The sequence below is a fragment of the Amia ocellicauda genome, chromosome 9 (assembly GCF_036373705.1).
Source record: "Amia ocellicauda isolate fAmiCal2 chromosome 9, fAmiCal2.hap1, whole genome shotgun sequence".
NCBI classification, from domain to species: domain Eukaryota; kingdom Metazoa; phylum Chordata; class Actinopteri; order Amiiformes; family Amiidae; genus Amia; species Amia ocellicauda.
The window spans coordinates 25202853-25225951 of NC_089858.1; the positions used below are offsets into that span (position 1 = coordinate 25202853).

Here is a 23099-nt window from a genome sequence, read left to right on the forward strand (position 1 = left end):
ACATTGATTCTCAACCATCAGTGACGGACAGAAGAGGAATGTTGAGATTCAGCGCAGTACAGTGATTAGCATTATTATCATTATCTCTCACCTATAACATATTAGGCCTAACTGATTGAAAATCATCCATGCCCTGATGAAATATAAGACCATGGCCATGTTTAACAATGCACAGCATGGAAAACAATGGCCCCAAGGTGTATTTCTACTCATTCAAGTGCACTTTAGGTATTTACATTAAGAAAAAGTTAAATGATTGTTTACAATTATCAGGGCACAGATTAGAAAACAGTGGTTTGTAGATCTGTGAAGCCTGGGCTCTCATTAGTATTCAGGTCGTGGGGATATTGAAACAGAGAGTGCCACGGCGTTGCTGGAGAGACTGTGCACTCGCATTCACTCTCCCACCCCACCCCTCTCTCTCCCTCTCTCCCTCCCCCTCTCTCTTTCTTTCTTTCTTTCTCTCTCTCTCTCTCTTTCTCTCTCTCTCTCTCTGTGTGAGATAAGATAGCTGCAGTGGCTCAGTCAGCACATGACAGTGAGAGAGCAACATGGGCAGCTCTGGTTCCACGTTGCCCCTGCTCCTGCTCCTGCTGACCTTCCTGCAACCCTCAGCAGGATTTTGGCTCTTCAATATCATCTTCCCTCCCAGTGCTGAGAATGGGACATCCATCACCAACAGCACCCCCCCTCTCATTCTGGGTGAGTCAAGGAAACGATCTTCAAGGTAGAGGGTAGGCTCGCAAAAAAAAAAAAAATATATATATATATATATATATATATATATATATATATATATATATATATATATATATATATATATCTGGAGGGAGAGAACATAGGGAAGTAAATTAATTTCCCATGTTCTTTGTTCCTATGTATCCCCATAGAGGGTGTGGTGGGTCAATACCAAACAGTAATGTAAAGGGTTTCATGAGTAAAGATGATTTGCTTTATTGTCTGAGATGTTAACAATGACAAGCTCTCCATGCTCCTCGAAAGCTTTTCAAGATGAGCTTGAAAGGCTCATATTGTTACCTCACTTGCTATTCAGCCAGGCAATGGTGGTCTGATTTAATTGCCGTAATATGTTAATTGTAAGTCAAGGAAAACTATAACGACTACTGTTTTAATAATTGTATTAATTAATTTTTTAAAAATATTTTCATGTGAGTATTGCTAAGCTAGCTTGAAGGGATCATCTGTGGGGTTTTGGGCTCTATCCACAAGATTATTTGTCATTCTAACTACACATTTTGCTGCAACTTCTTCCAAAACAAGTGAAGATTAGGGGTGGGGGGAGCTGGCAAAGGATAAGCAGCAATTATGTGTGTGTTGTGTTTTAACTTGTAGACATTTCCATGATTTTGAAATCTAGCATGTAACTCCTGAAACTATTATTATGCCATCCATACATGTATGCTGATGTTTCTAATCCTATCATTGCTCAGTCATTACCTGGAGTTTATCAGACTATCTGGGTCCATCTAAGAAGATAAGTATAATCAATAATCCTTAGTCACTGTATCAAAAACTCGAAGTCAGATATTTTCTCTCAAGTTCCAGATAAGCTCCAAAAACAACATCAGTTAGCACTCACTGTTTTATTATAACCAAGGGAGATGAAATTACAAAACACCCAGCTAGTCTTGGAGACCCTGACTCTGTAGATGTGTTCTGGTCAAACAGGATTTTATGTGGATGAAAGAATATGGATTGACAAGAAAAAGCTTGTTTTCAAGATTTATCAAGCCTGCCTCTGATCTGTAGCAATACTTTGTTTTCCATCACTGTATACTTAATAGCATTACGTATGTTGTTGTTACTCATTTCAGCATGAAAGGCATCTCTTTATGGTTCTCTCTCACTTCCTTCTGTCCAAATCTGAGCTAGAAAAACTAAATTACAAAGGCAAGCAGAAGTCCAGGCAGCATCAAGAGGACAGAGTTAATTTGAAGGTTACTGTGCTGTGGGAATCTGAATTTTGAAAAAGTCACAGAAGAGAAAATTAAATAATACATTTCTCATTAATATAAATTAAATAAGTAAATTGTAGGAGGATATGACTTGAATTAAATTAAACAAATGCTTCAAGGCAAGCTCAGCTTTCTGAGAGTAGATTGAATGTTCATTTTGTATGCTATGTTTGTAAAGATTGGGAAACACTACTCTGACCTTTAACCTCTTGCCCCTGGACAGTGCCTGGAAACCTGGGAAACCGACTAGAGGCAAAAATAGACAAGCCCAGCCTGGTGCATTGGCTGTGTTATAGGAGGTCAGAGGATTTCTTTACCATATGGATCGATCTCAACATGTTTATGCCCGTGGGCGTTGACTGCTGGATTGATAACATCAGGTAAAGTATTAAGACTCTGTAGTATGTATTATTTTAAGGTCAAATACAATATAAAAAGGTAAAACAAACAGACATAATACAGAATGTCCAAGCTGAGTTCCACTTCCTGTGCAGAAGTGTAAATAATGTTACACCTGTTCTATGTACTTTTATTTACTTATCAATAACACAGAACAAGCATCCCCTTGTGGAAGACTGAATCCAGCCCTCCAACCTCTGCAATCAGTAGACCAATTAAATATTTGCTATTTCAGGGTCCTAGTTAGACCATGTTTAGAGTCAAACTCATTTAATCCCTCCTACACAGGTGCATCCAACCAATAGTAACGTGACTCTATCTCATTCCAGAATAGTCTACAACAGAACAACCCATAAAACGTCTAATTCCCCTGGGGTAGAAGTTCGAGTACCCGGATTTGGTCAGACTAACACCGTGGAATTTCTGGACACCAATCGGCTAACAGGTGTGTGCCTGCACTTCACCATGGTCTCTCTGGTACAAGTCCTTTCTGTCATGTACCAGGTAGTCTGTGAAAACAATCTCTCACTAAGCAGATAAGTGAAAATGAAAATGTATAAGATACAGATTAAAAAAACCACTTTCTCTTTCAGGTTATTTCTACACAATGGTGCAGCACCTGGTAAACATAGGCTATGTCCGAAATGAAACCATACGTGCTGCTCCCTATGACTGGAGAATCGCGCCCAGTGAGTATATCAGTTTGCACAAAGACATTACATAAGTAGGGGATAAATTTACTAAGAGTATTAATTTATTTTGTATAATCCCACACATATCCTTCCCTTCCTGGCAGTGTTGAATTATTTGACTTCTGTTTTAGTCCTATTTTGTAAAGTTCATCAGCTGATCAATTATAGGTTCTTTCATTCACATAGCATGAAGAATACAAATGAAACCAAGACCCATAAGGAAAAACATGGATGCTATGATGCTTAGATTTTGGGTACCAGTCACTTGCTTGTGTCCCACAGATGAGCAAGAAGAGTACTTTGAAAAGCTGAAAGCACTGGTTGAAGAGATGCACAAGCAAAACAACCACCCTGTCTACTTGCTGGGCCACAGCATGGGTGGCAACTATATCCTGTACTTCTTGAACAAGCAGCCCCAGGCCTGGAAGGATCGATATGTCAAAGGATTCATCTCCCTAGGGGCTCCATGGGGTGGGGCCGTGAAGCCGCTCAGAGTCCTTGCTTCAGGTAGGTCACAACTTTGGAAACAATCCAGCAAAGGCCTGGGTCTTAAGTGTATAAAGTTGTGATTGTTCCTCAAGGATGGACTTGGCCTGGAAAGGATTCTCAGAAGTAATATAGCTAATAAATGTATAAGCTCAAAAGCTCACACTGCTAATTAAATTAATCCAAGTTCTTAAACACTGATTAAAGAGCTAAAAATCCAAGAATATTAGTGCAATTAGATTTTCTCAGACTGTTACAATGTTGTGTAATTCCTTATGAAAAACCAGGGGCAATGCCACATGAGTTTTCAGATATTTAGCCTGAGGATGTAATGAAATCTTTGCTTGCATCCTACATTATCCCTGCCATTAAACTCAGGCTTTTCAAAGAGAAGCAATCGAGCCTGAAACAATACTAGGGAATAAAGGCATTGAAAAACATAGTTTGATCCCATTGTTTATTCATCTTTATCCTTGCAGGAGAAAATGATGGGATTCCCCTGGTGTCCAACATTAAAATTCGTGAAGAGCAGAGGATGACCACAACCAACCCTTGGATGATCCCCTCAGAAGAGGGATTGCCAATGGACCATGTTTTCATCTCCACACCCAGCTACAACTACACCTACAGGGACTACCAGCGCTTCTTCAAGGACATCAACTTTGAAGACGGCTGGTATATGTGGGAAGACACCAAGAACCTGACAGCAGGGCTGCCCCCTCCTGGTGTGGAGGTGTACTGCATGTACGGAGTTGGCCTGCCCACCCCCATCACTTATGTCTATGATGAGGAATTTCCCAATGCAGATCCTGTGGACATCCTGTATGACGAAGGCGACGACACCATCAACGGTCGCAGCTTGCAGCTCTGCAAACGCTGGGTGGGCCAGCAAAAAGAGCCAGTCCACATTATAGAACTGAATCAAATACCTCACCTGGATATTGTTTTTAATAATAAACCACTTACCATAATCCAGGAGATCCTGGAAGGGAAATACAAAGGACTATAGTTGATCACGTTATCTCCTGTGCAATGGCCAACATGATGCACTAGTCAAAACAATTGGTTACACAACTCTGGGTTTGATGGGCTAGAATCTAGCTGTTTGTGTAGGTATCTCTACATTTTTAGTATTACTGCAGTTAAACAATTTTATCCAAATTAGTTGGACTAGGTAAATAAGAGCTCAGGTGGAATGAAAACATGAGCACAATGCAGCCCTTACTTGCTGTCACTGAATTAAAGTGTTGTATTACTGCAATGTTAAAAAGGGGAGCCATCTATCCTGCTATCTTGCCAGCACAATACACAGGGACTGGAAGGGGGCAGGTTAGGGAAGTGTTAGTCAAACCATGACAACTTCAGTTTTTGAAATGGTCATTAGTTTGTTTCACTCTGCATAACCTGCAATGCATGCCTTCTGTGAGAAGGCTTGTACACTCTACATGCTTAACACTACCGGAAGATTACTGGCCCTGTTTGTGATGTATTTAATGTGTGTAGGAATTCAAACCTTCTTCAATTTCCCTGGAATATACGCCTACACTATTATAGCACTATTAGTTGATATGGTCAACTGTGCTCCTGGAGATCCAGAATCCTGAAAGTTGGTTTCCTCAATGGATAAAATAGTAATTTGGCTAAATATGACCACCAATTGAGTTAAATAATCTATTTAAGACTTGCATAATATAACAAACGGAAGACTGCACATAATAAAGATGGCCAGGCCTGGTTAATATAACTGTATTCTTTATTGCAGGTCATATGTAAATATTGAGTGGCCATCAGTTATCTTCCAGAGCTGGAATCCTGCATGATGCATAGGTCACTTCAAATCAGCAACCACTGAAGACCTGGGAAATACGTTCATTTGGTCAGTTGACCAAAAACTGATTAAAGCCTTAGTGCAACTGACAGTAAAATAATTAAAAGTTCAGTTGGAATAAAAAATTGAATCCTGCAGATTTGTCACCTTAACCATATTGGTTACTGAAGGCTTATCTTATGTTTGTTTAATGCAGAACCACACAGTCAGTTTTAAGTGTGCTGACTGCAACATGACTCAGTTCTTCAAATGTCAATACACAACAGTTTAGCATTACACCCTGGATGCTTATTGAACACTTTTTGCTTTTAATTTGACTAATTCTGTCCGGTTTCAACTACCACTTCTCCACTGTCATACCACAAGAGTTAAGAGTGTCACTTTCTCACACTTTCAGAAGTTCAAGACCGAGAATGCAGAAAACCTGAACATTTTGAAAATGTTATTCAAAGTTATTAAATGTTATGTCATAAATGTGATGCAGGTTAACGTGTATTCTGATACATTTTTCAAGTTGTTTTAATGCTTTTATGTACAACTTCAGTCCAGAGGGGTTACAATATATTTAGGATTTCACTCCATCAGAGCTGTTAACTACCTAATTCAACTAATCATTGTGTGAGTTAAAATGTCCCCGTCCTCATGGTATTTACCATTTATTCTTTGTTTAGTTTACTTTTGTTTTACAGACAGTCCTGCAACAGTTCAGTACAGCAGTAAATATATTAAAAAGGAATACCTCACATCTTTATGTAAAAGTTTTTTTATTATTATTTTGAATCTTACTTTGTGTTATTGTGCCATTTTAGTGTTTGGTTTTGCATTGAATTTAAAAGTCTAATAAGTGTAATGTCTTGCTTTATGATAATGCATATTCTTAGTAGAAAGCAATAAACGATTTATACAAGATATCTCCTTATTTCTGTTTAAAATAAGTTATTATTTTTCCAACACTTAATAAACCTGTGTTAAGTAAAATGTATACTGTACATGAGCTAAGGAGCTTTGTTGCCATGACCTGGAAAACAGATGCTGTAGAATAAAACAAGTGGAAATCCAGGAAAGCCTGGTCAAGCTGTTGATGATATATGTGCTTGTGTGTTCATCTGATAAAAACATTTTATTTAAAATATGTTTTCTTAAAGATTGAGTTCATACTGATCATTCCATTGCCCATACCCGATAACATCCCATCCATTCCTAGTTTTGAAGTGGCATGCCCATGCTGGCACCATACCCAGATATACCCACCTACACGCTAAGATGAAAGATTAACAGAGTTAAAATGGTTACTGATCTCCCTCTATTCTCCGTTTAAGACATACACCACCAGTAAGGATCAGCTTTTTGAAATCAACATCTTCTGATATTGTTGACATTCACAGCATTACAAGAGTAGCAAACTGTATTTGAATACAGCATCCATTCTGACAGTCTGAGGAAACTGGGAAGCCTGTTGGTCTGATAAACAATAAACTTGGCTTGGACAACCTGTTGGCACCATCTCCTACTTTGGAACCTCAGCCACTCAGGGACCATCATGTGGGTGATAGTGGAGTACCAATGGGTGGAAATATTGAACAACAACAAAATAGCAGGAGTTTGTACGTAACATAAAAAATAGTTTAGTGCAAAATGTACAGATCATCGTTTCCCCCTTCAAGCACTTGCACTAAATATGTTTCGTATGTGTCATGGTTCTCTTGCCTTTTCCTTCTCCCTTCACTGCTTTCCTTTGTCAATCTTTCAATTAACATTCCTACACACCCTTGTGCACTTCTGTTCCTTTCCACTGCTCTCATTGGTCCTGCTCCTGCCTTTCTAGTTTCTGCTTCCCTTTATAAACCCCTCACTCAGGGTGAAGTGTTGTCAGTTCTACCTGTGTCACCAAGCCTGGTTCCCTGGTCTTCCTAGTGCTTTGGCTCCAGTCACATTTTTTTTTCCTTTTCAAATTCAATGTGCTTTATTGACATGACCAAAAAAGAAGCATTGCCAAGGCAATGGTGACAAACAACAGTTTTGAACATCTGGCATACATAAATAAACAATATGTATGTTAAACAATTAACTGATTAATTTCAATTAATACAATTTAATCCTAGTTCAGAGAGACATAAAATTGATATTGATAGTAATAATTGGGTGTAGCATAGGTGTCATTGCCTGTGTCCAGGGGTGTCCACTGTGTCCCTTAGGCTGTGGCAGGCAGCTGTATACTGGGCTGCCAGTAATATGCAGCTGGTCTCCTCTCCCAGAAGGATTGGCACTTTCTCTGATTCTGGCAGGTCTGGAAATCTCTTATAGAGCTCTGCTATTTTGGGGAAAAATTGTGCTCGTAAATGTTCATATTTTTCACATTTTAGAATAAAGTGCAGCTCTGTCTCAACCTCTCGGTGTTGGCAGTGGGGACACAGCCTGTCCTCCAGTCTCTCTCTCTCTCTCTCTCTCTCTCTCTATGATCTAGACCATAGCCTCTGACCTCAACCACGTCCTTGATTAGTCCTTGTGTCCTGTCTGCCAACTCTACAAACACTGCACCTGGGTCCTCACTCCTTTGCCCTGTGGTCCACCCCTGAGACCGAGACAGTATGTAATAATTCTGCCATGATAGGGATACCATTTGGCTTTAATGTATGCTGAAGAAAATATACACAACACGCAACATTTTCAAAGATTTTACTGAGTTACAGTTCATATAAGCAAACCAATCAATTGAAATACATGAATTAGGCCTTAATCTATGGATTTCACATGACTGTCAATACAGATACGCGTTTGTTGGTCGCAAATACCTTAAAAAAAACAAAAGTAGGGGCATGGATCAGAAAACCAGTAATTATCTGGTGTGAAGCAGATGAGCTTCCCTTAGATGGTTTCTAACCGTGTGTGCAGAAATTCTTTGGTTGTGCAAACCCACAGTTTTATCATCTGTCCGGGTGGCTGGTCTGAGACAATCCTGAAGTTTAAGAAATTGGATGTGGAGGTCCTGGGCTGGTGTGGTTACACGTGGTCTGCGGTTGTGAGGCCAGTAGGGCGTACTGACAAATTCTCTAAAACGGCGTTGGAGGCAGCTTATGGTAGAGAAATGAACATTAAATTCTCTGGCAGCAGCTCTGATGGACATTCCTGCAGTCAGCAGCCAATCACACGCTCCCTCAAAACTTAACTTTTACAGTGGCCTTTTATTGTCCCCAGCACAAGGTGCACCTCTGTAATGATCATGCTGTTTAATCAGCTTCTTGATATGCCACACCTGTCAGGTGGATGGATTATCTTGACAAAGGAGAAATGCTCACTAACAGGGATGTAAACAAATTTGCACACACAATTTGAAATAAGCTTTACGTGCTTATGGAATATTTCTGGGTTGTTTTATTTCATCTCATGAAACATGGGACCAACACTTTCCATGTTGCATTTATATTTTTGTTTAATGTATAATGTTTTTTTTTTCAGTGAACAATGTAAATATTCATGTGATTGGTGTAGTGAAAAATATATCACCTGCCCTACACGTGTATCATACATAAATACACATATATACATATAAGCCTCACCTAGTTGCAAATGTGCTGACATCATATTTTATTTCCAAAATGGTTAATTCGTGAAGCGCACTGGGTAAGTAAATGGATGGCCAAAGCTCGTATGTATTAACACTCTCACAACTCGGTTTTGCGAAGTCTGCCTCGCTTAAGAAACGAAAACAAGAGCAAGCAGCATGTGATGATGTGATGCATGTCAGCTGAAGTACCACGTACTCGATTTATCCGCATCGATTGCTTTTCCCACCGCCACCCCTGCCTCCTTCGCCATCGATGTTGTCGGCAATGCTCTAGTCCGCACTTGTCAGTGGGTTGTTGTCACGATAAATGTACTGGTTTTCTGTTCAATTTCTCTCGCTTAGTTGTGAACCCGACGCCGGTGAACGCGGAAGCGGCGAGTCCTGTCCTGCACTGTTGTATCCAGCGCGTTATGTACGTGAGCGATGGTTTCCAGTTGTGGATTGACTCTGCATTTGGTTTACCTGTGTATAGTGTCACTGTGCGTTTGTAGTCCTGTTAAGAAATGCACAGGCGAGTTGTGTCCGCAGCGACCTCCTGTCGTGCTGAGTAAGTATATCATTTATTCTTGTGTATCTGTGTGCAATATAACAGTCACTGTGCCTCCTGTAACGTTTCCCGAATTTGTTGTTTTTAAAAGTCCCCTGGTAGGTTTACTTGACTGTCTGGTACAGGTATAGATGGCTTTGTTGTCATTACATGGAAACGAAAAATCAGACCAATTTGTAAATTAGGGTATATACTGATGCATAAAAAAATAACTAATTTACAAGTCTGAATTTGTACCGGAAGGTTTCACATTTGGAAATGGTAATCGGTATCAGCCTTTTGTTATATATGATTAGTTAATATAATGTGTATATATATATATATATATATATATATATATATATATATATATATATATATATATATATATTGATATTGTGATATGTGCAATTCACGTTTTTATTTTCCTTCAGATTGGGGAGCATCATAGTGGTCGTGCTCTTGAAGCGCAGATTTCCGCAGTTGTGCACAGATCTGCAGAATCCCACCGATCCCATTGGTGGAGCAGCGCAGAACTGCGCAGAACTGCAGGAATGTGCGCTTCAGAGCGGAGCGAGTTGCCTGGCATGCCGTGTGACTGCTCCATACAGGCAGTGTGACAGCCAGTCATGTGGCCCGACGCCCGGGCAATTATGTGTGATCGTCCCGGTTTTTTACGGAAGCTTTCTTCTGTGAAAGACAAACAGTTCTTATCCGGGGCATCTTTCATAAATGTTTAACAGTGTTTAACTCCTGTACAGACTGTGAGGTCTTCAATAAATAATTGCTCGTATCAGTGAACAGATTATTACAAATAAGTGCAATTCTTAATTTAATTACATCAAGGGTTGTACAAAGTAAAATAACATATATTTATATAAACAGTTCCCGCTTTTTTAATGTGTAAGCATAGCTTAATGTGAACGTGATAGTTTAAAGCTTTTTTTTTTTGTTTCTCTGAAGGGTCTGTGGCTTTTTTCTGATATTGTGGTTTACATAGGGTTGGGTTGGAACAAGATATTTCACAAAGTTTCCTTGCATGCTATCTTGTTCTGCTTCCACTTAAGAGATAATCAGAAATGCTACAATAGTTCAAAACAAGATTAAACTAATTTGAGTTTCTAAACATTTTCTGTACAGTGTGTGCGTTGTTCTTTCTATGGCATGCAACTCATTTGGACTAATATTACTGGGTGTCTGGCATTGGCCACTATTCCTCTTTTTGTACCATTACATTTTTTGGTTGCAGTTTTGAAACGGGTGGGCAGACAGGGTATGAGCCAGGTGTGAAGTAGTATTTGTGCCCATTATAACAGTTGTCAGGATTCTAGAATCTGTTAGGATTTTGCTACCATAACAAAGACATGGTTAAATACATATTTAGGCTATTTTAAAAATATATAATTTAGCATTAGATCTTAAACTACCAGTTGAAAGGGGTCAAATGAACTGACTGATCATTCTGTTTCATAAGCAAGTACATCAAAAAATGAGCAGGGTCTGAAATATTCCACAAAGGACAGGTTATGTAATTTGTCCAGTTTGTTTTTCTGAACTTGCCAGCCTGACATGAAATTTGAACTTTAGTTGCTCAACAGGCTGGCATGACTGACCAGCAATGCCCCCCCCCCCCCATGATTCACCCTTCAGAAAGCATTATTTTACAAGCCAGTCATTGCCTTATTTTTTTTGCTGTCAGTGCAAAGTAATAAATCACTAAATTCATAATCTGTAAAATGTTTTTTCATCTTTAAAATGCTGCCTTTATATTTTATTCAGTTCATGCAACATACCTGTCAAATCAGACACCAGGATTAAGAAGGATATAAAGCTTGGATAACTAGTTTCATTTTCTCAACATGGCTATGAAGCCTCCTATACCTAGGAAGTACAGTGGAAATCAATTCTGTAAAATACAATTGCTGCGCTTGCCCTTAACATTGCCTCCTCTGTGTTGCAGTCCCAGGTGACCTAGGAAACCAGCTGGAGGCCAAACTTGACAAGCCCAGCGTGGTGCACTATTTCTGCTACAAGAAGACCGATGACTACTTTACCCTGTGGCTCAACCTGGAGCTGCTTGTCCCAGTTGCCATTGATTGCTGGATTGATAACATAAGGTAAGAGACCCCTGAATAATTCTCTAAAATGTGCTATCAACGAAAATATATTTTCCCAATGTTCCAGTGTTGATCCTTGTTCAATATTAAGGCTAAACCACTAAAAATGGAAACGGCACTAGTCTTTTTTTATTTATTATTAGCATTGTTACCACTAGCACAAATAATACAGAAGGCAAACCACAGGCATATTGAATCTTGAAAACGGGGCATTTGGCCCACCTTGCTTTATGGTAAGTAATTGACCAAGAAACTCCTTGTTGGCATTTAAATTGTTGCATGAGGAGAACACTTGTGAAGCTGGGTGTAATTGCTGCAAACCACACAATGTTTTGTCTTAACTGACAACAGTGCTTCCTGTTTCAGTATTGTCAATTACATTTGCACTTCATTTCCATGTTACTTATCTGGTCCTAGTTTTCTCAGGGAACTAGAAAAGCAGGAACTGATTCTTGCAAGACTATTCCTAAATTATTCCCCACCAGTTTGGGAGGGGTTTAGGATTTTTGCTTAGCACATTTACAGTCTATTATGTGTGACTTTTTGGAAACTATAATGCAATAAAACCATAGTTCTTCCCCTTTTTTACATAAAGAAATGCTACTTGCTGCATGAAGTGCAATGAGGACATTGTATAATTCAGAAAGTTCAGTAAGGGTCTTCAACAAATTACATGTGGCAACATATTCAATGGAAGGTTTCACGAGGGGGTAGGCTTTAAATAATTTGAAACCATTTCCTGTCTTGCCTAATGCATGGTCTCTATCAGTTAGCAAATACAGCGCAGGGAGTACGAGTTAAATACTGTAATGTGGCTAGCTGAAATAAATAGGACCTAACCATGTCAAGATGGCCTGACGCTAAAGCTGTGCTGAATGTACTTTGGCCTCAGTGCAAAGATAGGTGGAAGGCCTGATGAGGCACAGAAAAACAAGTTAAATAATAACTACTATTTCAAATTGTTGTTTATAAAAAAAGTATTGTAGATTCTAGATTTTTTTATATATGATTCTGCATGTATGATGTAAATATAATTTTAAGTGTTCCATAGGCATGCACTCATGACAAACACTCATGCACAGATTGGTTATAATCTTGTAAAACACATAGAGAGTTCCAACTTCGGATAGCTTTGCACTGTTTTGAAGAAAAAATAAACCCATTCAAAATGACTAAGTCTGCAGTGGTGAATGTGGACTGTGGCTTGACGTTACAGATTACTTCTGGGTGTTTTTTTTTCCACTGGATCAAGAACAACAAAGTCACAGGATCCTCTTATGATTTTGGTTTGCTTCTTAAAAAAACCTATGCTTCTCTAATGGAATTGGTTACTGTGTACAATACATGATATCTCTGAGTTTCATTGTCTAAAACTGTGCCCTTAACCTAGAGAGAGATTTTAAACCTTTTTTTTGTATACTGATTTAAAATGTACAGGGCATAGAGAAAGAGAGTGGCACAATAGTTAGCACTGCTGCCTCAGAGCTCTTGGGACCTGGGAGTGGAGGCTTAACTGTGACTGGGTACTCACTGTGATGTAGTAGATATTGAAGATGAATGGAGATGCATCTTCTTTTCCATCAGTGGAATCGATTTGATGTATACAGTAACTTTGTCTTCTGACCATTCAGACTTATCTACAACCGTACAACCAAAACAACTGAAGCCCCGCCTGGGGTGGATGTGAGGGCACCTGGATTTGGACAGACTTACCCCCTGGAGTACCTGGACCCCACTAAGAGAACTGTGGGTAAGTGGGCTATACATGGATTGATCTGAATGTGGCACAAAAGGAGTTCAGTTATGTTAATCCAGTAAAATGTACTGCCCAGTAATATGTGCCAGTAATGTATTTACAGGAAAATGAAATATATTTATTGGCAATACATTATCTAAATCTGGAATATAATTAAAATATGTAATTGCTTATATGGGGAAGTCCTAGTTTTGATTACCCATGCGTGGGAGTAAGCAGGATTTTACTTCTCCTTAGGCGAAATGTTACTGTAGGTCAGCTGTGGATCTGAGCGTCATATAGACTGTCTGTACTTGTTAGCTTATTGTACTAGGATATATGATTTAATTGTATTTTTGTACGGATTGTATTTCTGCATTTTGTAATACTTTACGGTTTCTTACGTAAACTGTAAGTTGCCCTGGATAATGGTGTCTGCTAATAAATTTATAATAGTGAGACGGCAAGTTTATTGGGTGGGGTGTATTTGTTCCAGGGATCTACTTCTTCACGATCGTGCAGTCGCTAGTGGAGTGGGGATACACCCGGGATCATGATGTGCGTGGGGCACCTTACGACTGGCGGAAAGCCCCCAGTGAGTACTGACATAGCCTGCATCTGGGTACAGGACATCTTCCTGTGTGAGGTGTTCATGTGCTTTCAGACCAGGAGATCAGAACCAAAACATTCAAAGCCCTGAATCGCAATCTGCAGGAAATTCTACTGTTGGTACTTACTGATTTAATAGAAGGGCCTTCCCTTTAAATTAATATTTTTATAAACTAAAATGTTTGTATTTGAATTGTTTATTTGTGTATTTCATCTTTTTCATTCTATAAACCATTAGTTGATGGTGTATAAAAGTAGAATAGAGATGAAGGTTAGAGCAGACCATGACAGAGAGGATAAAGAACTGTAATAACCTATTTGCACAGGGCGACACATTGTATATTTAGAAAAGGGAAGTACTGAGATCAGGGCAGCACAAACCTGTGAGATTACTAGCAAGTGCCAGCCTGGTATGACATCACCTGCTTTATTTAAAATTATTCATTAGTTAAGCTAGGCCATTTTTCATTCCAAACCCAACAGTATTTAAATTGTTGTTGTAGGGCAGTATTAAGTATTCTATTTAGTTAAATTAAGATCAAATAAATCTATGGTCTACATTCATCCAACAGATGAAAACAAGGACTACTTTGTAGCCCTGAAGAAGATGATTGAGGCAATGGCAGAGGAGTTTGGAGGTCCCGTGATGCTCATTGCGCACAGCATGGGCAACATGTACACCCTCTACTTCCTCAACCAGCAGCCGCAGGCATGGAAAGACAAGTACATCAAAGCCTACATTGCCCTCGGACCACCCTGGGGAGGAGTAGTCAAAACTATGCGTGTGGTGGCCTCAGGTAGAAATGGCTTGTCCACTTTGGATGCTTCTCATTGCTTTCCATGGGAATTCGTAAGCTAGATGTTTCTTGTTCTATAGTTTAGTAACTGTCTTCCTCAGCAATCTCCACATCAGACCATTGCTCTGCTTTTAGTTATGTAGTGCTGTACACATTTTTGCAACACAATATCTCTATTTGAAGATATCCCTGTAATCGCAACTACTCCTCGTATGAAGTTTATTATGCTGTTCGAGTGCCGACATATCTCCATTCTTCTGCAGGAGACAACAACCGGATCCCTGTGATCAGCCCTCTGAAGATCCGCTCCCAGCAGCGCTCTGCCGTGAGCACCAACTGGCTCCTGCCCTACAACAACACCTGGCCCTTGGACAAAGTGATTGTGATGACGCCCAAAACCAACTACACCGTGCGGGATTACCAGCGCTTCTACAACGACATCAACTTCCAGGATGGCTGGCTGATGCGGCAGGACACGGAGCCGCTGGTGCGAGACCTCACACCTCCTGGGGTGGCCGTGCACTGTCTGTACGGGAGCGGCGTGGACACCCCCGAGACCTTAGTCTACACTGACTTCCCCGACAAGGAGCCCAAGGTCTTGAATGGCGACGGCGACGGCACCGTGAACCTGATCAGCGCTACCCAGTGCAAGCGCTGGATTGGCTGGCAGAAACAGCCTGTCCAGCTGCTGGAGCTGAGAGGCAATGAGCACATCGACATGCTCCTCAACATGACTACGATCGCCTACATTAAGAAGGTCCTCCTCTCACCCTGAGTTTGAAATTAAGAAGAGATCAGATTTGGGGGAATATTCCAAAGAAGTATCCTGTTCAAATTTCCAATTTAACCCTGTATTCTGACACGCCATTCTGTCATTGGTTACACATTGTGGCAAACGTTGTAGGGGACTCCTGAAGCACACCAATGAGGCCTTGTGAAAAGCTTTCTCCTTGATCTAACCAAGCAAATCAACTGTAAAATTGCCTTATTCATTTTCTCATGTCAGTCAATCCTCCCTGCTTTCTCTTCCTAAGCCATGTCACATGATGCAAAGTTAAGTTCATATATGGGACCGGTCCGTGGTGCAAAAAAGGTTGGGGACCGCTGATTTAGTCCACACTTGATTCCTTCCTTATTCCTTCTCCGTTATGCATGCATAGACATGGTCTTATAACATCCCCTTTTTATTCATGTCCGATCTAAAGTATTTTTTTAGTTTTATAAATGCAAATTATTGATATTAATAAAAAAAATCTAAATTACCCAGGATTATCATCATCATGCAGGAATAATAAACTTGGGGGCCCTACACCTTAGTGTCATCAGTAGTCCAACAGCTTGAAGAAGGTTATATATTTAACGCCAATTTCTGCAGTTTGTAAACTTTATGGATCTGACCAACATTTCGATGGGGGAGTTTTTGGATCATGAACGATTTATATTAATTGTTACGAATATTTTGTAAAACGGTTGCCATTTTTATTCTCTTCACTTTGGTGTTTTACAATACTTAAATATTGGTTCTTTGCCTTTTTTTGTTCTCTGCAACATTCGTGCTATTTTTGGGGCAAAATTTTAAATAATTTAAAATGTTTGTAAGTTTTATGGTCTTGTTGTTTTTAAATAAATTGTTTAAAAAAAAAAAAAAAAAAGAAAACCTGTGCAATGTCCTGCAGACCTACTATCGGTCCTTCAGATGGTGTCATATCTTAGAAAAGCAAAACCCAGCTGTTGTGATTTTTCTGGACCTTTTTACAGTACTGAAGATTTCTGTACAATATCATTTTGAAGTGCTGTTGAGATTTGCCAGTCAGGAACATCTTGAGAATCTGAAAATTACTTTTAAAATGTCTGCGTTTGCATTCTGCCCGAAAAGCCCTTTGTCTATCACTGCGATGGATGTTCTGAATAATAAACTGTTATTGGCCCTGTTCAGTTCACCCCATCCACACATGCACAAATATCTTCTATTTATAAATATATATATATAAATTATTTCCTTGCCTTATCAAAATCTCTAATTTCTGGGGGTAGCTTAGTGTCATTCTTTCAGTTGTAATGTTGCTCTGTATTGCAATATGTCAAAGCTTTGAAACCAGGACTTTAATCGCAGTGCAACCTAATCCCTTTATTCAGGTCTCAAGGAGCACCAAAATATTGCACATCTGTAACTTAAAATACCTTAAATCTCAGCCATTTGTAACTTTAAATAAATTGTCCATTACATTGAGAAATGTTTGGTTGTACAATATTGACGTTTTTGTCCTAATCTTCTGTGGTGTCATGTACCTATTGTCCGATGTGTATTGGGAAGGGATAATTATGTTGAATGCACCATTTTACACTTCCCTACAGGGGAGTTTTTAAGACTGATTGAATAAGGTGTGCCATTAATACACTGTGCCTTGTGTAATTTGTATTATTTTTACAATCTTTTCCAATAAAACAAAAACTAGTTGGTTTTCTTAATGTTGTGGCTGTAACCCAAAAGGACATGCCCCCGGTAGGCTGTGACTGGGACAAAGCTGTTCATTAAAAGAGTAAAATGTGTTCAATTTGTGATGCATTCTTACAGCGAATAAAAATGTTTTTTTGAGAATGGGGAACTGCAACAGAAATAAAATAACCAAACTCCCCAGATATCAAACCGTTCTAGCGTCACAGTTAATGGGCTGCAAATGGCATTTACTCCATTTGTGATTTACAGGCTATTACTAATTAATTTTATATATAATATATTCAAAACTTTTCTGATTTATCTTTTGTAGCCTGTAACTAAAATAGCAAATGAAAGTGCTATATGCAAATAATTATTAGTAGAGGTCAGTTTCTATCAAGTGAATGTATTGCACTTTGCATTTTCCAGGTTATAAAGAATATATCAATGTATTTGCAACTCTAACCTAAAGTACTACTACTCTTTTATTCACAAATAATGAGGAATAATATTATAATTTACTTAAGTAATGTGTATTTTCCCCCCATGGACTGTTATTTTATAATTTGATATGTATATAGAATCTGCTTCTTTATTTAGCCCTACAGATTAAATGGTTACTGTTTTTATCTGAGAACAGCAAATGCATGCATTTAATTTGTTAGAAAACCTGCTGCTATCTTTCAGTGTTTATCCACTATGCAAAGAGCTCCAAGACATCTGTACCATGGCAGTGTCCTTAAATGGATTTGTTCATAGTCCATTAAGCCCAGTGACAAGATCTTACGAGTATTTCAACTGCTGGTATCAAGAGAGTTCCCACAGATCCCACCCTGCACTTAAGATATGATATCTGAAAAACTTAAGGAGACTTTTTGTAGCAAATTTAAATATTTTATTGTTTAAATAGCTATAAATCTCAAGATCTCAACTTAGTCTTTTTTTGCTCTTAATGTAGGATTTAAAACACTGTAAAGAGAATACATGATACAAAGTAGTTTTAGAATAATTCCCTTTCATCACTGCACTATGAATTCAGTGCTCTCATCATCAGTGCATTGGGAAGGAGAAAATCTTGTTCCCAGATTTGCAGCGGATTTCCTCACAGGGCACTCTCAGCAGGAAAGGACTGTCTTCATAATCGTCAAGTAGGCTCTAAGAAATCAATTTGAAACAGTACAGACCAATCAGTCAGACCAATTAAGATGACTGAAGAGCTCAGAAACATAATATAGCCCAATGTCAGTTTTACACTTTTCAGTCTTTTGACTCTGGAATCCCTGAAAGCTTTGTGTAAAAGTTTTCTCCAGATGAGTGTACCAGGTAAGATGCACTAAGGCAAAGGACCCCTATCTCAGTTCCTGCTGCACAGCAGTGTCTTCAGGCTTTTGTTCCAATCTGTTTCCCAATGAGTCTGATTTACCAATTAAATGGATGAATATAATACTTCTGTATGGGCTACACATGGAGTTATAGACAGACCACTTTGAACTAAAACAAAGTTTTTGGAGTGTGGAGGCTACAGTGGAGTAGTGGTCAGGGCTCCAGACTACTGAGTGGAAAGTTATGGGTTCATTCCTAGGTGGAGGACACTGCTGTTGTACCCTTGAGCAAGGGACTTTACTGAGATTGCTGAAAATAATATGAAATGTGAGTATGTGAAAATAATGTAATATATTGCAACAAGTCGCCTGGATAAGGGCATCTGCTAAAAAAATATAATATTTCAGGTTGTTAAGTGTAAAAACTGTCTAAAACATTATACATAACATATTCTGACAGACAAACTGCAATGAGCAAGGCTGGGCTAATGTTAAGCCAGAGGGTTTGAACTAGCAACTCGGGTCATGCCACACTTTCACTGGAAAAGCAGCCTCACCATCTCACATGTTCTGTGCTCTGCTCTGGAAATGTGAAGCTCAATTAAGCATTGAGAAAAGTAGAGTACCTGCAGCTCCTGACTGCACATCCGTGTCAGCTCCTCTGTGTGGTCCCCCACACACCAGGCCAGACTCAAATGGAACGATGGTTTCTACAGAGAAACTCAGTGTCAGATCTCTGGGAATCACTACATTTACAATATACAATTATGACCGATCACTTAAAAAAAAAAAAAAAAAAAATCTTTAGCCAATCACTAAAATACATCACTTAAAATATGCCTATTCACATTACAGTGAATACAACTATGATATAACAGATTTTAATTGTGTTCAACTGTAATCAGATGCATCCTCAGGAGATTAAAGATGGTCGGAGACCATGTGGGGAGCTCAGTATTAAGGAGCCTGGGCAGTTACACCTGAGGTAAGGCATGACTTCCTAATTATTCCCCCAGTAATCTCTGGTTTACATTTACATTGTAAAATTACATTAATATTTATGACCAAATACTTCTATGAGCTACAGCATTTCAGATTTCTACATTATACTGTATATAAAGTATATAATAACCATAATACTTCACAATGAGGTTTAAAATACAGAACTAATTTACACTTTTGCAAGTGTTTGCAAAGGTGATTTTGGAGTGATGCACTACAACATTACCATCTTGTGCTCTTGGCGAACTACAACATTTGTGTACTTCACATACAACAAAGAAAGCAAGGTCCAGAATGGAATGTAGAACTGAAAACAGGAGGACAGAGAGTTGAGTGTTAAGAGAAAACAAAAACAGAAACATCAAACAAAGACTTGAAAGCATATTCAAGAAGCAAAGAGGGTGGCACTGACCTCATAGAAAGTGCTCAGGCTGAACTCCCTCATGGTCCGATCAATATTTGACACCACTTCCAACAACTGAGAATGTCCAGTGGTCACCTCCAGACCCAGGAATGTCCTATAAGAGAAGCATAGGTCAATACCTGCTCAACAGTCCAGGTACATTAGTGAGGAACAATATGGACATTTAAAATTATCCTGTGGGACCCAAGTCAAGCCCAAGTTGCTGAAAAAAGCAGCCTACCTGTTCTTCTCCTGATTGGTGTAAACATTCAGTCTCTCTGCCACACATACAAACCTGCGAGTAAATGACAGTTAGCACACGAGTTACCACATGGGGATTAAAGAACCTTCTGTAGTAAGTTACTCCATCTTCCGTAACAGGGAACGTGGCCAAGGGTTTAGACTGGGTCAATTTTCAGGTGGTAATAAAAAAAAAAAAAAAAAAAATCCTCCCTCTCTCTCTTATATATATATACATAAAAGTAAATTATTTTAAATGCTCACTTCTGACAATTTGCCAGGTCTGTTTTAAGTGACACTACAAAGGGTTCAATCCAGTGATGACGCAGCACAACAGTCTGGGAGAGGCTGATGTGAAACTCTTCTGCTCTAATGAGTGCCACCCCTCGAGCCCCTGCTGTGCCAGTCAGCTTCTCGGCCAGCTCCACGAATCCCTCATCGGGCATGTCTGAATGGGAGAGAGTCAACAATGAAAGTATAGCCAATTCTCTGCAGTGGGAGGTATCGACACTAAAACATTTAAAGATCCAAATCCAGGATATTTTATCCTTATTTTTTTTTTAATAACACTGCTCAACAGCTAGAGTAAAGGAAACTGAACACCCATTACACAACTACACATTTCTGACATTACAACCAGCAGGCATCTGCATACCAGCCAATAGTGCATCCTTGTTGAGCTCTGATATCATTTTTCAAAAATACAATTTTAAAAGTCCAGTTTCTTCTGTTCAATTTTAAAGAGTGGACAGCTCATAAAAGCTGAAATGGGTCAAACTGCTAAACAATGGGAAACTTATTTCTGACCCAGTAAACACAGCAAGGACCTACTGCCCAAAAAGTGTAGGATAAGGCAGCCTCTTGCATTTTGCAATATCCACAGGAGTTGTAGAATGGATTTTAGAGATTATAAAATATATTCTCCAACAATGTACAAACTGCCAAGCTTCCACTTACAGGGCAGGTACACATAAGTGGCCCAGTTTCCACGCTCATGGCTGAAGGAGCGTATCCGTCCCTCATGTTTGGAAGGATCCTCAAGCGAGTCTTTTCCCGACTCCTTAAACATGTCCAACACGCTTCCCGGTACAGGCAAGCGGGAGCGACATGTGTGAGAGGACAGATCATCTCTCTTTCCCAGGAATTTATTTCTACAGGGACAGAAACACATTGCAGTTACTTCAGGTTTACAAGCACCACTGTTGTTTGCACGCCAGCAGAGAGTGGGGGGAATTAAGGTTGGCTATATTATCTTGAATAAAGAGGCACAGAAGCAATGATAGATTATGTGCTTTTACACTTCATCTGGACAGTTTTCAAGACTGACCTGCAACCCACAAATACTGAAACTGTACATTTTTCACTCCTATTCTAACCTTTGTTTGTTACCAATTTTACATTGAACACTTTGGTCACTGCCAATTTGCATTTTCTCACACTTCACTGTGCTTAAGCGGAGACAACAGAAAATAATGACAGTATAAACCATTGTGTGTATGTGACGAACTACCACTACCAGTACGAAGTTGGCTACAATGGAGTTGTAACAAAAACTGATTCTAATTACAAATCATACCATTCTAGCATTATTAAACTAAGTTATTAGCACACTTGAATTAGGTTAATAAAGAACAGATGTTTAAATGTCGCGTATTCAGGTAGATTACTTACAGTGGTCCTGAACACTTGTGCCTTTTACAATCGGGAAGTGTTGCGTCGTTTTGTAAACTTCCTATTTTTCGTTTCTCACTCCCTACATTTTCGTTTTCATCTTCGGAACTGCTGCTGTAGCCGACCAACATACCACTGACTTTAAAGTGATGCCGTTTAAAATGAACACATGCGCATTGTTTATGTTTTTGATGGTAATCTCAGACTGGATATTCAAACTTCATTTCGGAAATGTCGCACTTCCGGGTGTGGTCAGGCGTTGCGGTCCCCCTGTAACACACACCGGCGCTTTTAGTTCCCCCAGTTAAACCGGCTGTATCACTGGGACTGTTAAACTCTTATACGTGCTCAAAATATGCATTACATTTGTGATCATTCAATGTATATGTTCACAATGTTAAAGTCACGTTTTTGGAATTCAACTTAAAATAATACAAACTGATTTCATGACAGCACCTTCCACACTGAGAAGGTAACACATGTACATATGATTTAAATAGTTTGATTTACAATTATGACTTCCACCATATGAAAGTATACCCCTAAATCAAAGTATTGCGTGTGATTTTAAAGAGCATGAAATGGATGACTATGCAAACGGTTTATTTTACCCTCATCCCCAATTTTCTACCAGTTAGATAATACATACATACACATCCATAATGCTCCAGAACAAAACGTGCCAATAAACTGATTTAATCAACCTGCAAACCAGGCAAATTTAATTACAAACATTTTGGTTTGTTTAGTTGTTGTTTTTCCTCTATAGACCAATTGCAATTTGGCCCAAGGATGGTTTACATAGTCTGGCACCTAGTGTATATCGTTATGAAATGATATTGCTTGATATTGACACTTTGTTTATGCTATCAAATTACATAACAGAGTACATAACCTTCCCTAATCATTTTCTTAGCCGTCAGATATCTCACTAACTTATCAGAATGCTTGATAATAAATGCATTACCACCATACGGCATGCGTTTCATGTTTTTTGCAGCATGTGATACAGATCATACATACCCACAGCAATGCGTTTTGTCACAGGTATATTCTGTGCATTTCTGTAGCTAAGCAGTGGACCCACACATCTGATGGGGGAGGGTCATTTCTTAAAACTGCACACAATCAAAGACTCTGAGATCCGGCTTTGCATGGCAATGAGACATCCACACGGTCCCGGACCTGGCATTGCATCCAGAAACCCCCCCCGGGTTGTGATGTATGCAAGTTTCCGGTGTGTGTTTTGTGGACGGAGATTATTTGGTATTCAGGTTCCTGTGCTCGACGCTGT

At 39.2% G+C, this 23099-nt stretch overlaps 3 protein-coding genes across 5 annotated transcripts; 2 read left to right on the top strand and 1 right to left on the bottom strand.

The window, feature by feature from the left end:
- Positions 1-482: 482 nt before the first annotated feature.
- Positions 483-6513, top strand: lcat (lecithin-cholesterol acyltransferase). The gene is made up of 6 exons (XM_066713838.1): positions 483-702; positions 2200-2356; positions 2705-2820; positions 2969-3064; positions 3350-3574; positions 4033-6513. Exons 1-6 carry the CDS (start codon positions 552-554, stop codon positions 4560-4562), a joined length of 1275 nt encoding a protein of 424 aa, XP_066569935.1. The 5' UTR covers positions 483-551; the 3' UTR covers positions 4563-6513.
- Positions 6514-9213: 2700 nt separating this feature from the next.
- On the top strand, positions 9214-17280 carry pla2g15 (phospholipase A2, group XV). Its single transcript, XM_066713839.1, has 6 exons — positions 9214-9493; positions 11433-11589; positions 13221-13339; positions 13821-13919; positions 14506-14730; positions 14994-17280. Exons 1-6 carry the CDS (start codon positions 9370-9372, stop codon positions 15503-15505), a joined length of 1236 nt encoding a protein of 411 aa, XP_066569936.1. The 5' UTR covers positions 9214-9369; the 3' UTR covers positions 15506-17280.
- Positions 17281-18039: 759 nt separating this feature from the next.
- usb1 (U6 snRNA biogenesis 1) lies at positions 18040-22966 on the bottom strand. Of its 3 annotated transcripts, XM_066713841.1 has the most exons (9): positions 22829-22966; positions 21806-22075; positions 21092-21285; positions 20399-20582; positions 20136-20189; positions 19904-20009; positions 19718-19798; positions 19116-19199; positions 18040-18322 (listed from the first exon to the last, which is right to left on the bottom strand). In XM_066713841.1, the coding sequence occupies exons 2-9, from the start codon at positions 21934-21936 to the stop codon at positions 18218-18220; spliced, it is 939 nt and encodes a 312-aa protein (XP_066569938.1). In that variant the 5' UTR covers positions 21937-22075; positions 22829-22966; the 3' UTR covers positions 18040-18217. The 3 variants fall into 3 exon arrangements, with proteins under 3 accessions (XP_066569938.1, XP_066569939.1, XP_066569940.1); XM_066713842.1 differs by lacking the exon at positions 19718-19798; XM_066713843.1 differs by lacking the exon at positions 21806-22075 and having other exon boundaries at positions 22829-22958.
- Positions 22967-23099: the final 133 nt, after the last annotated feature.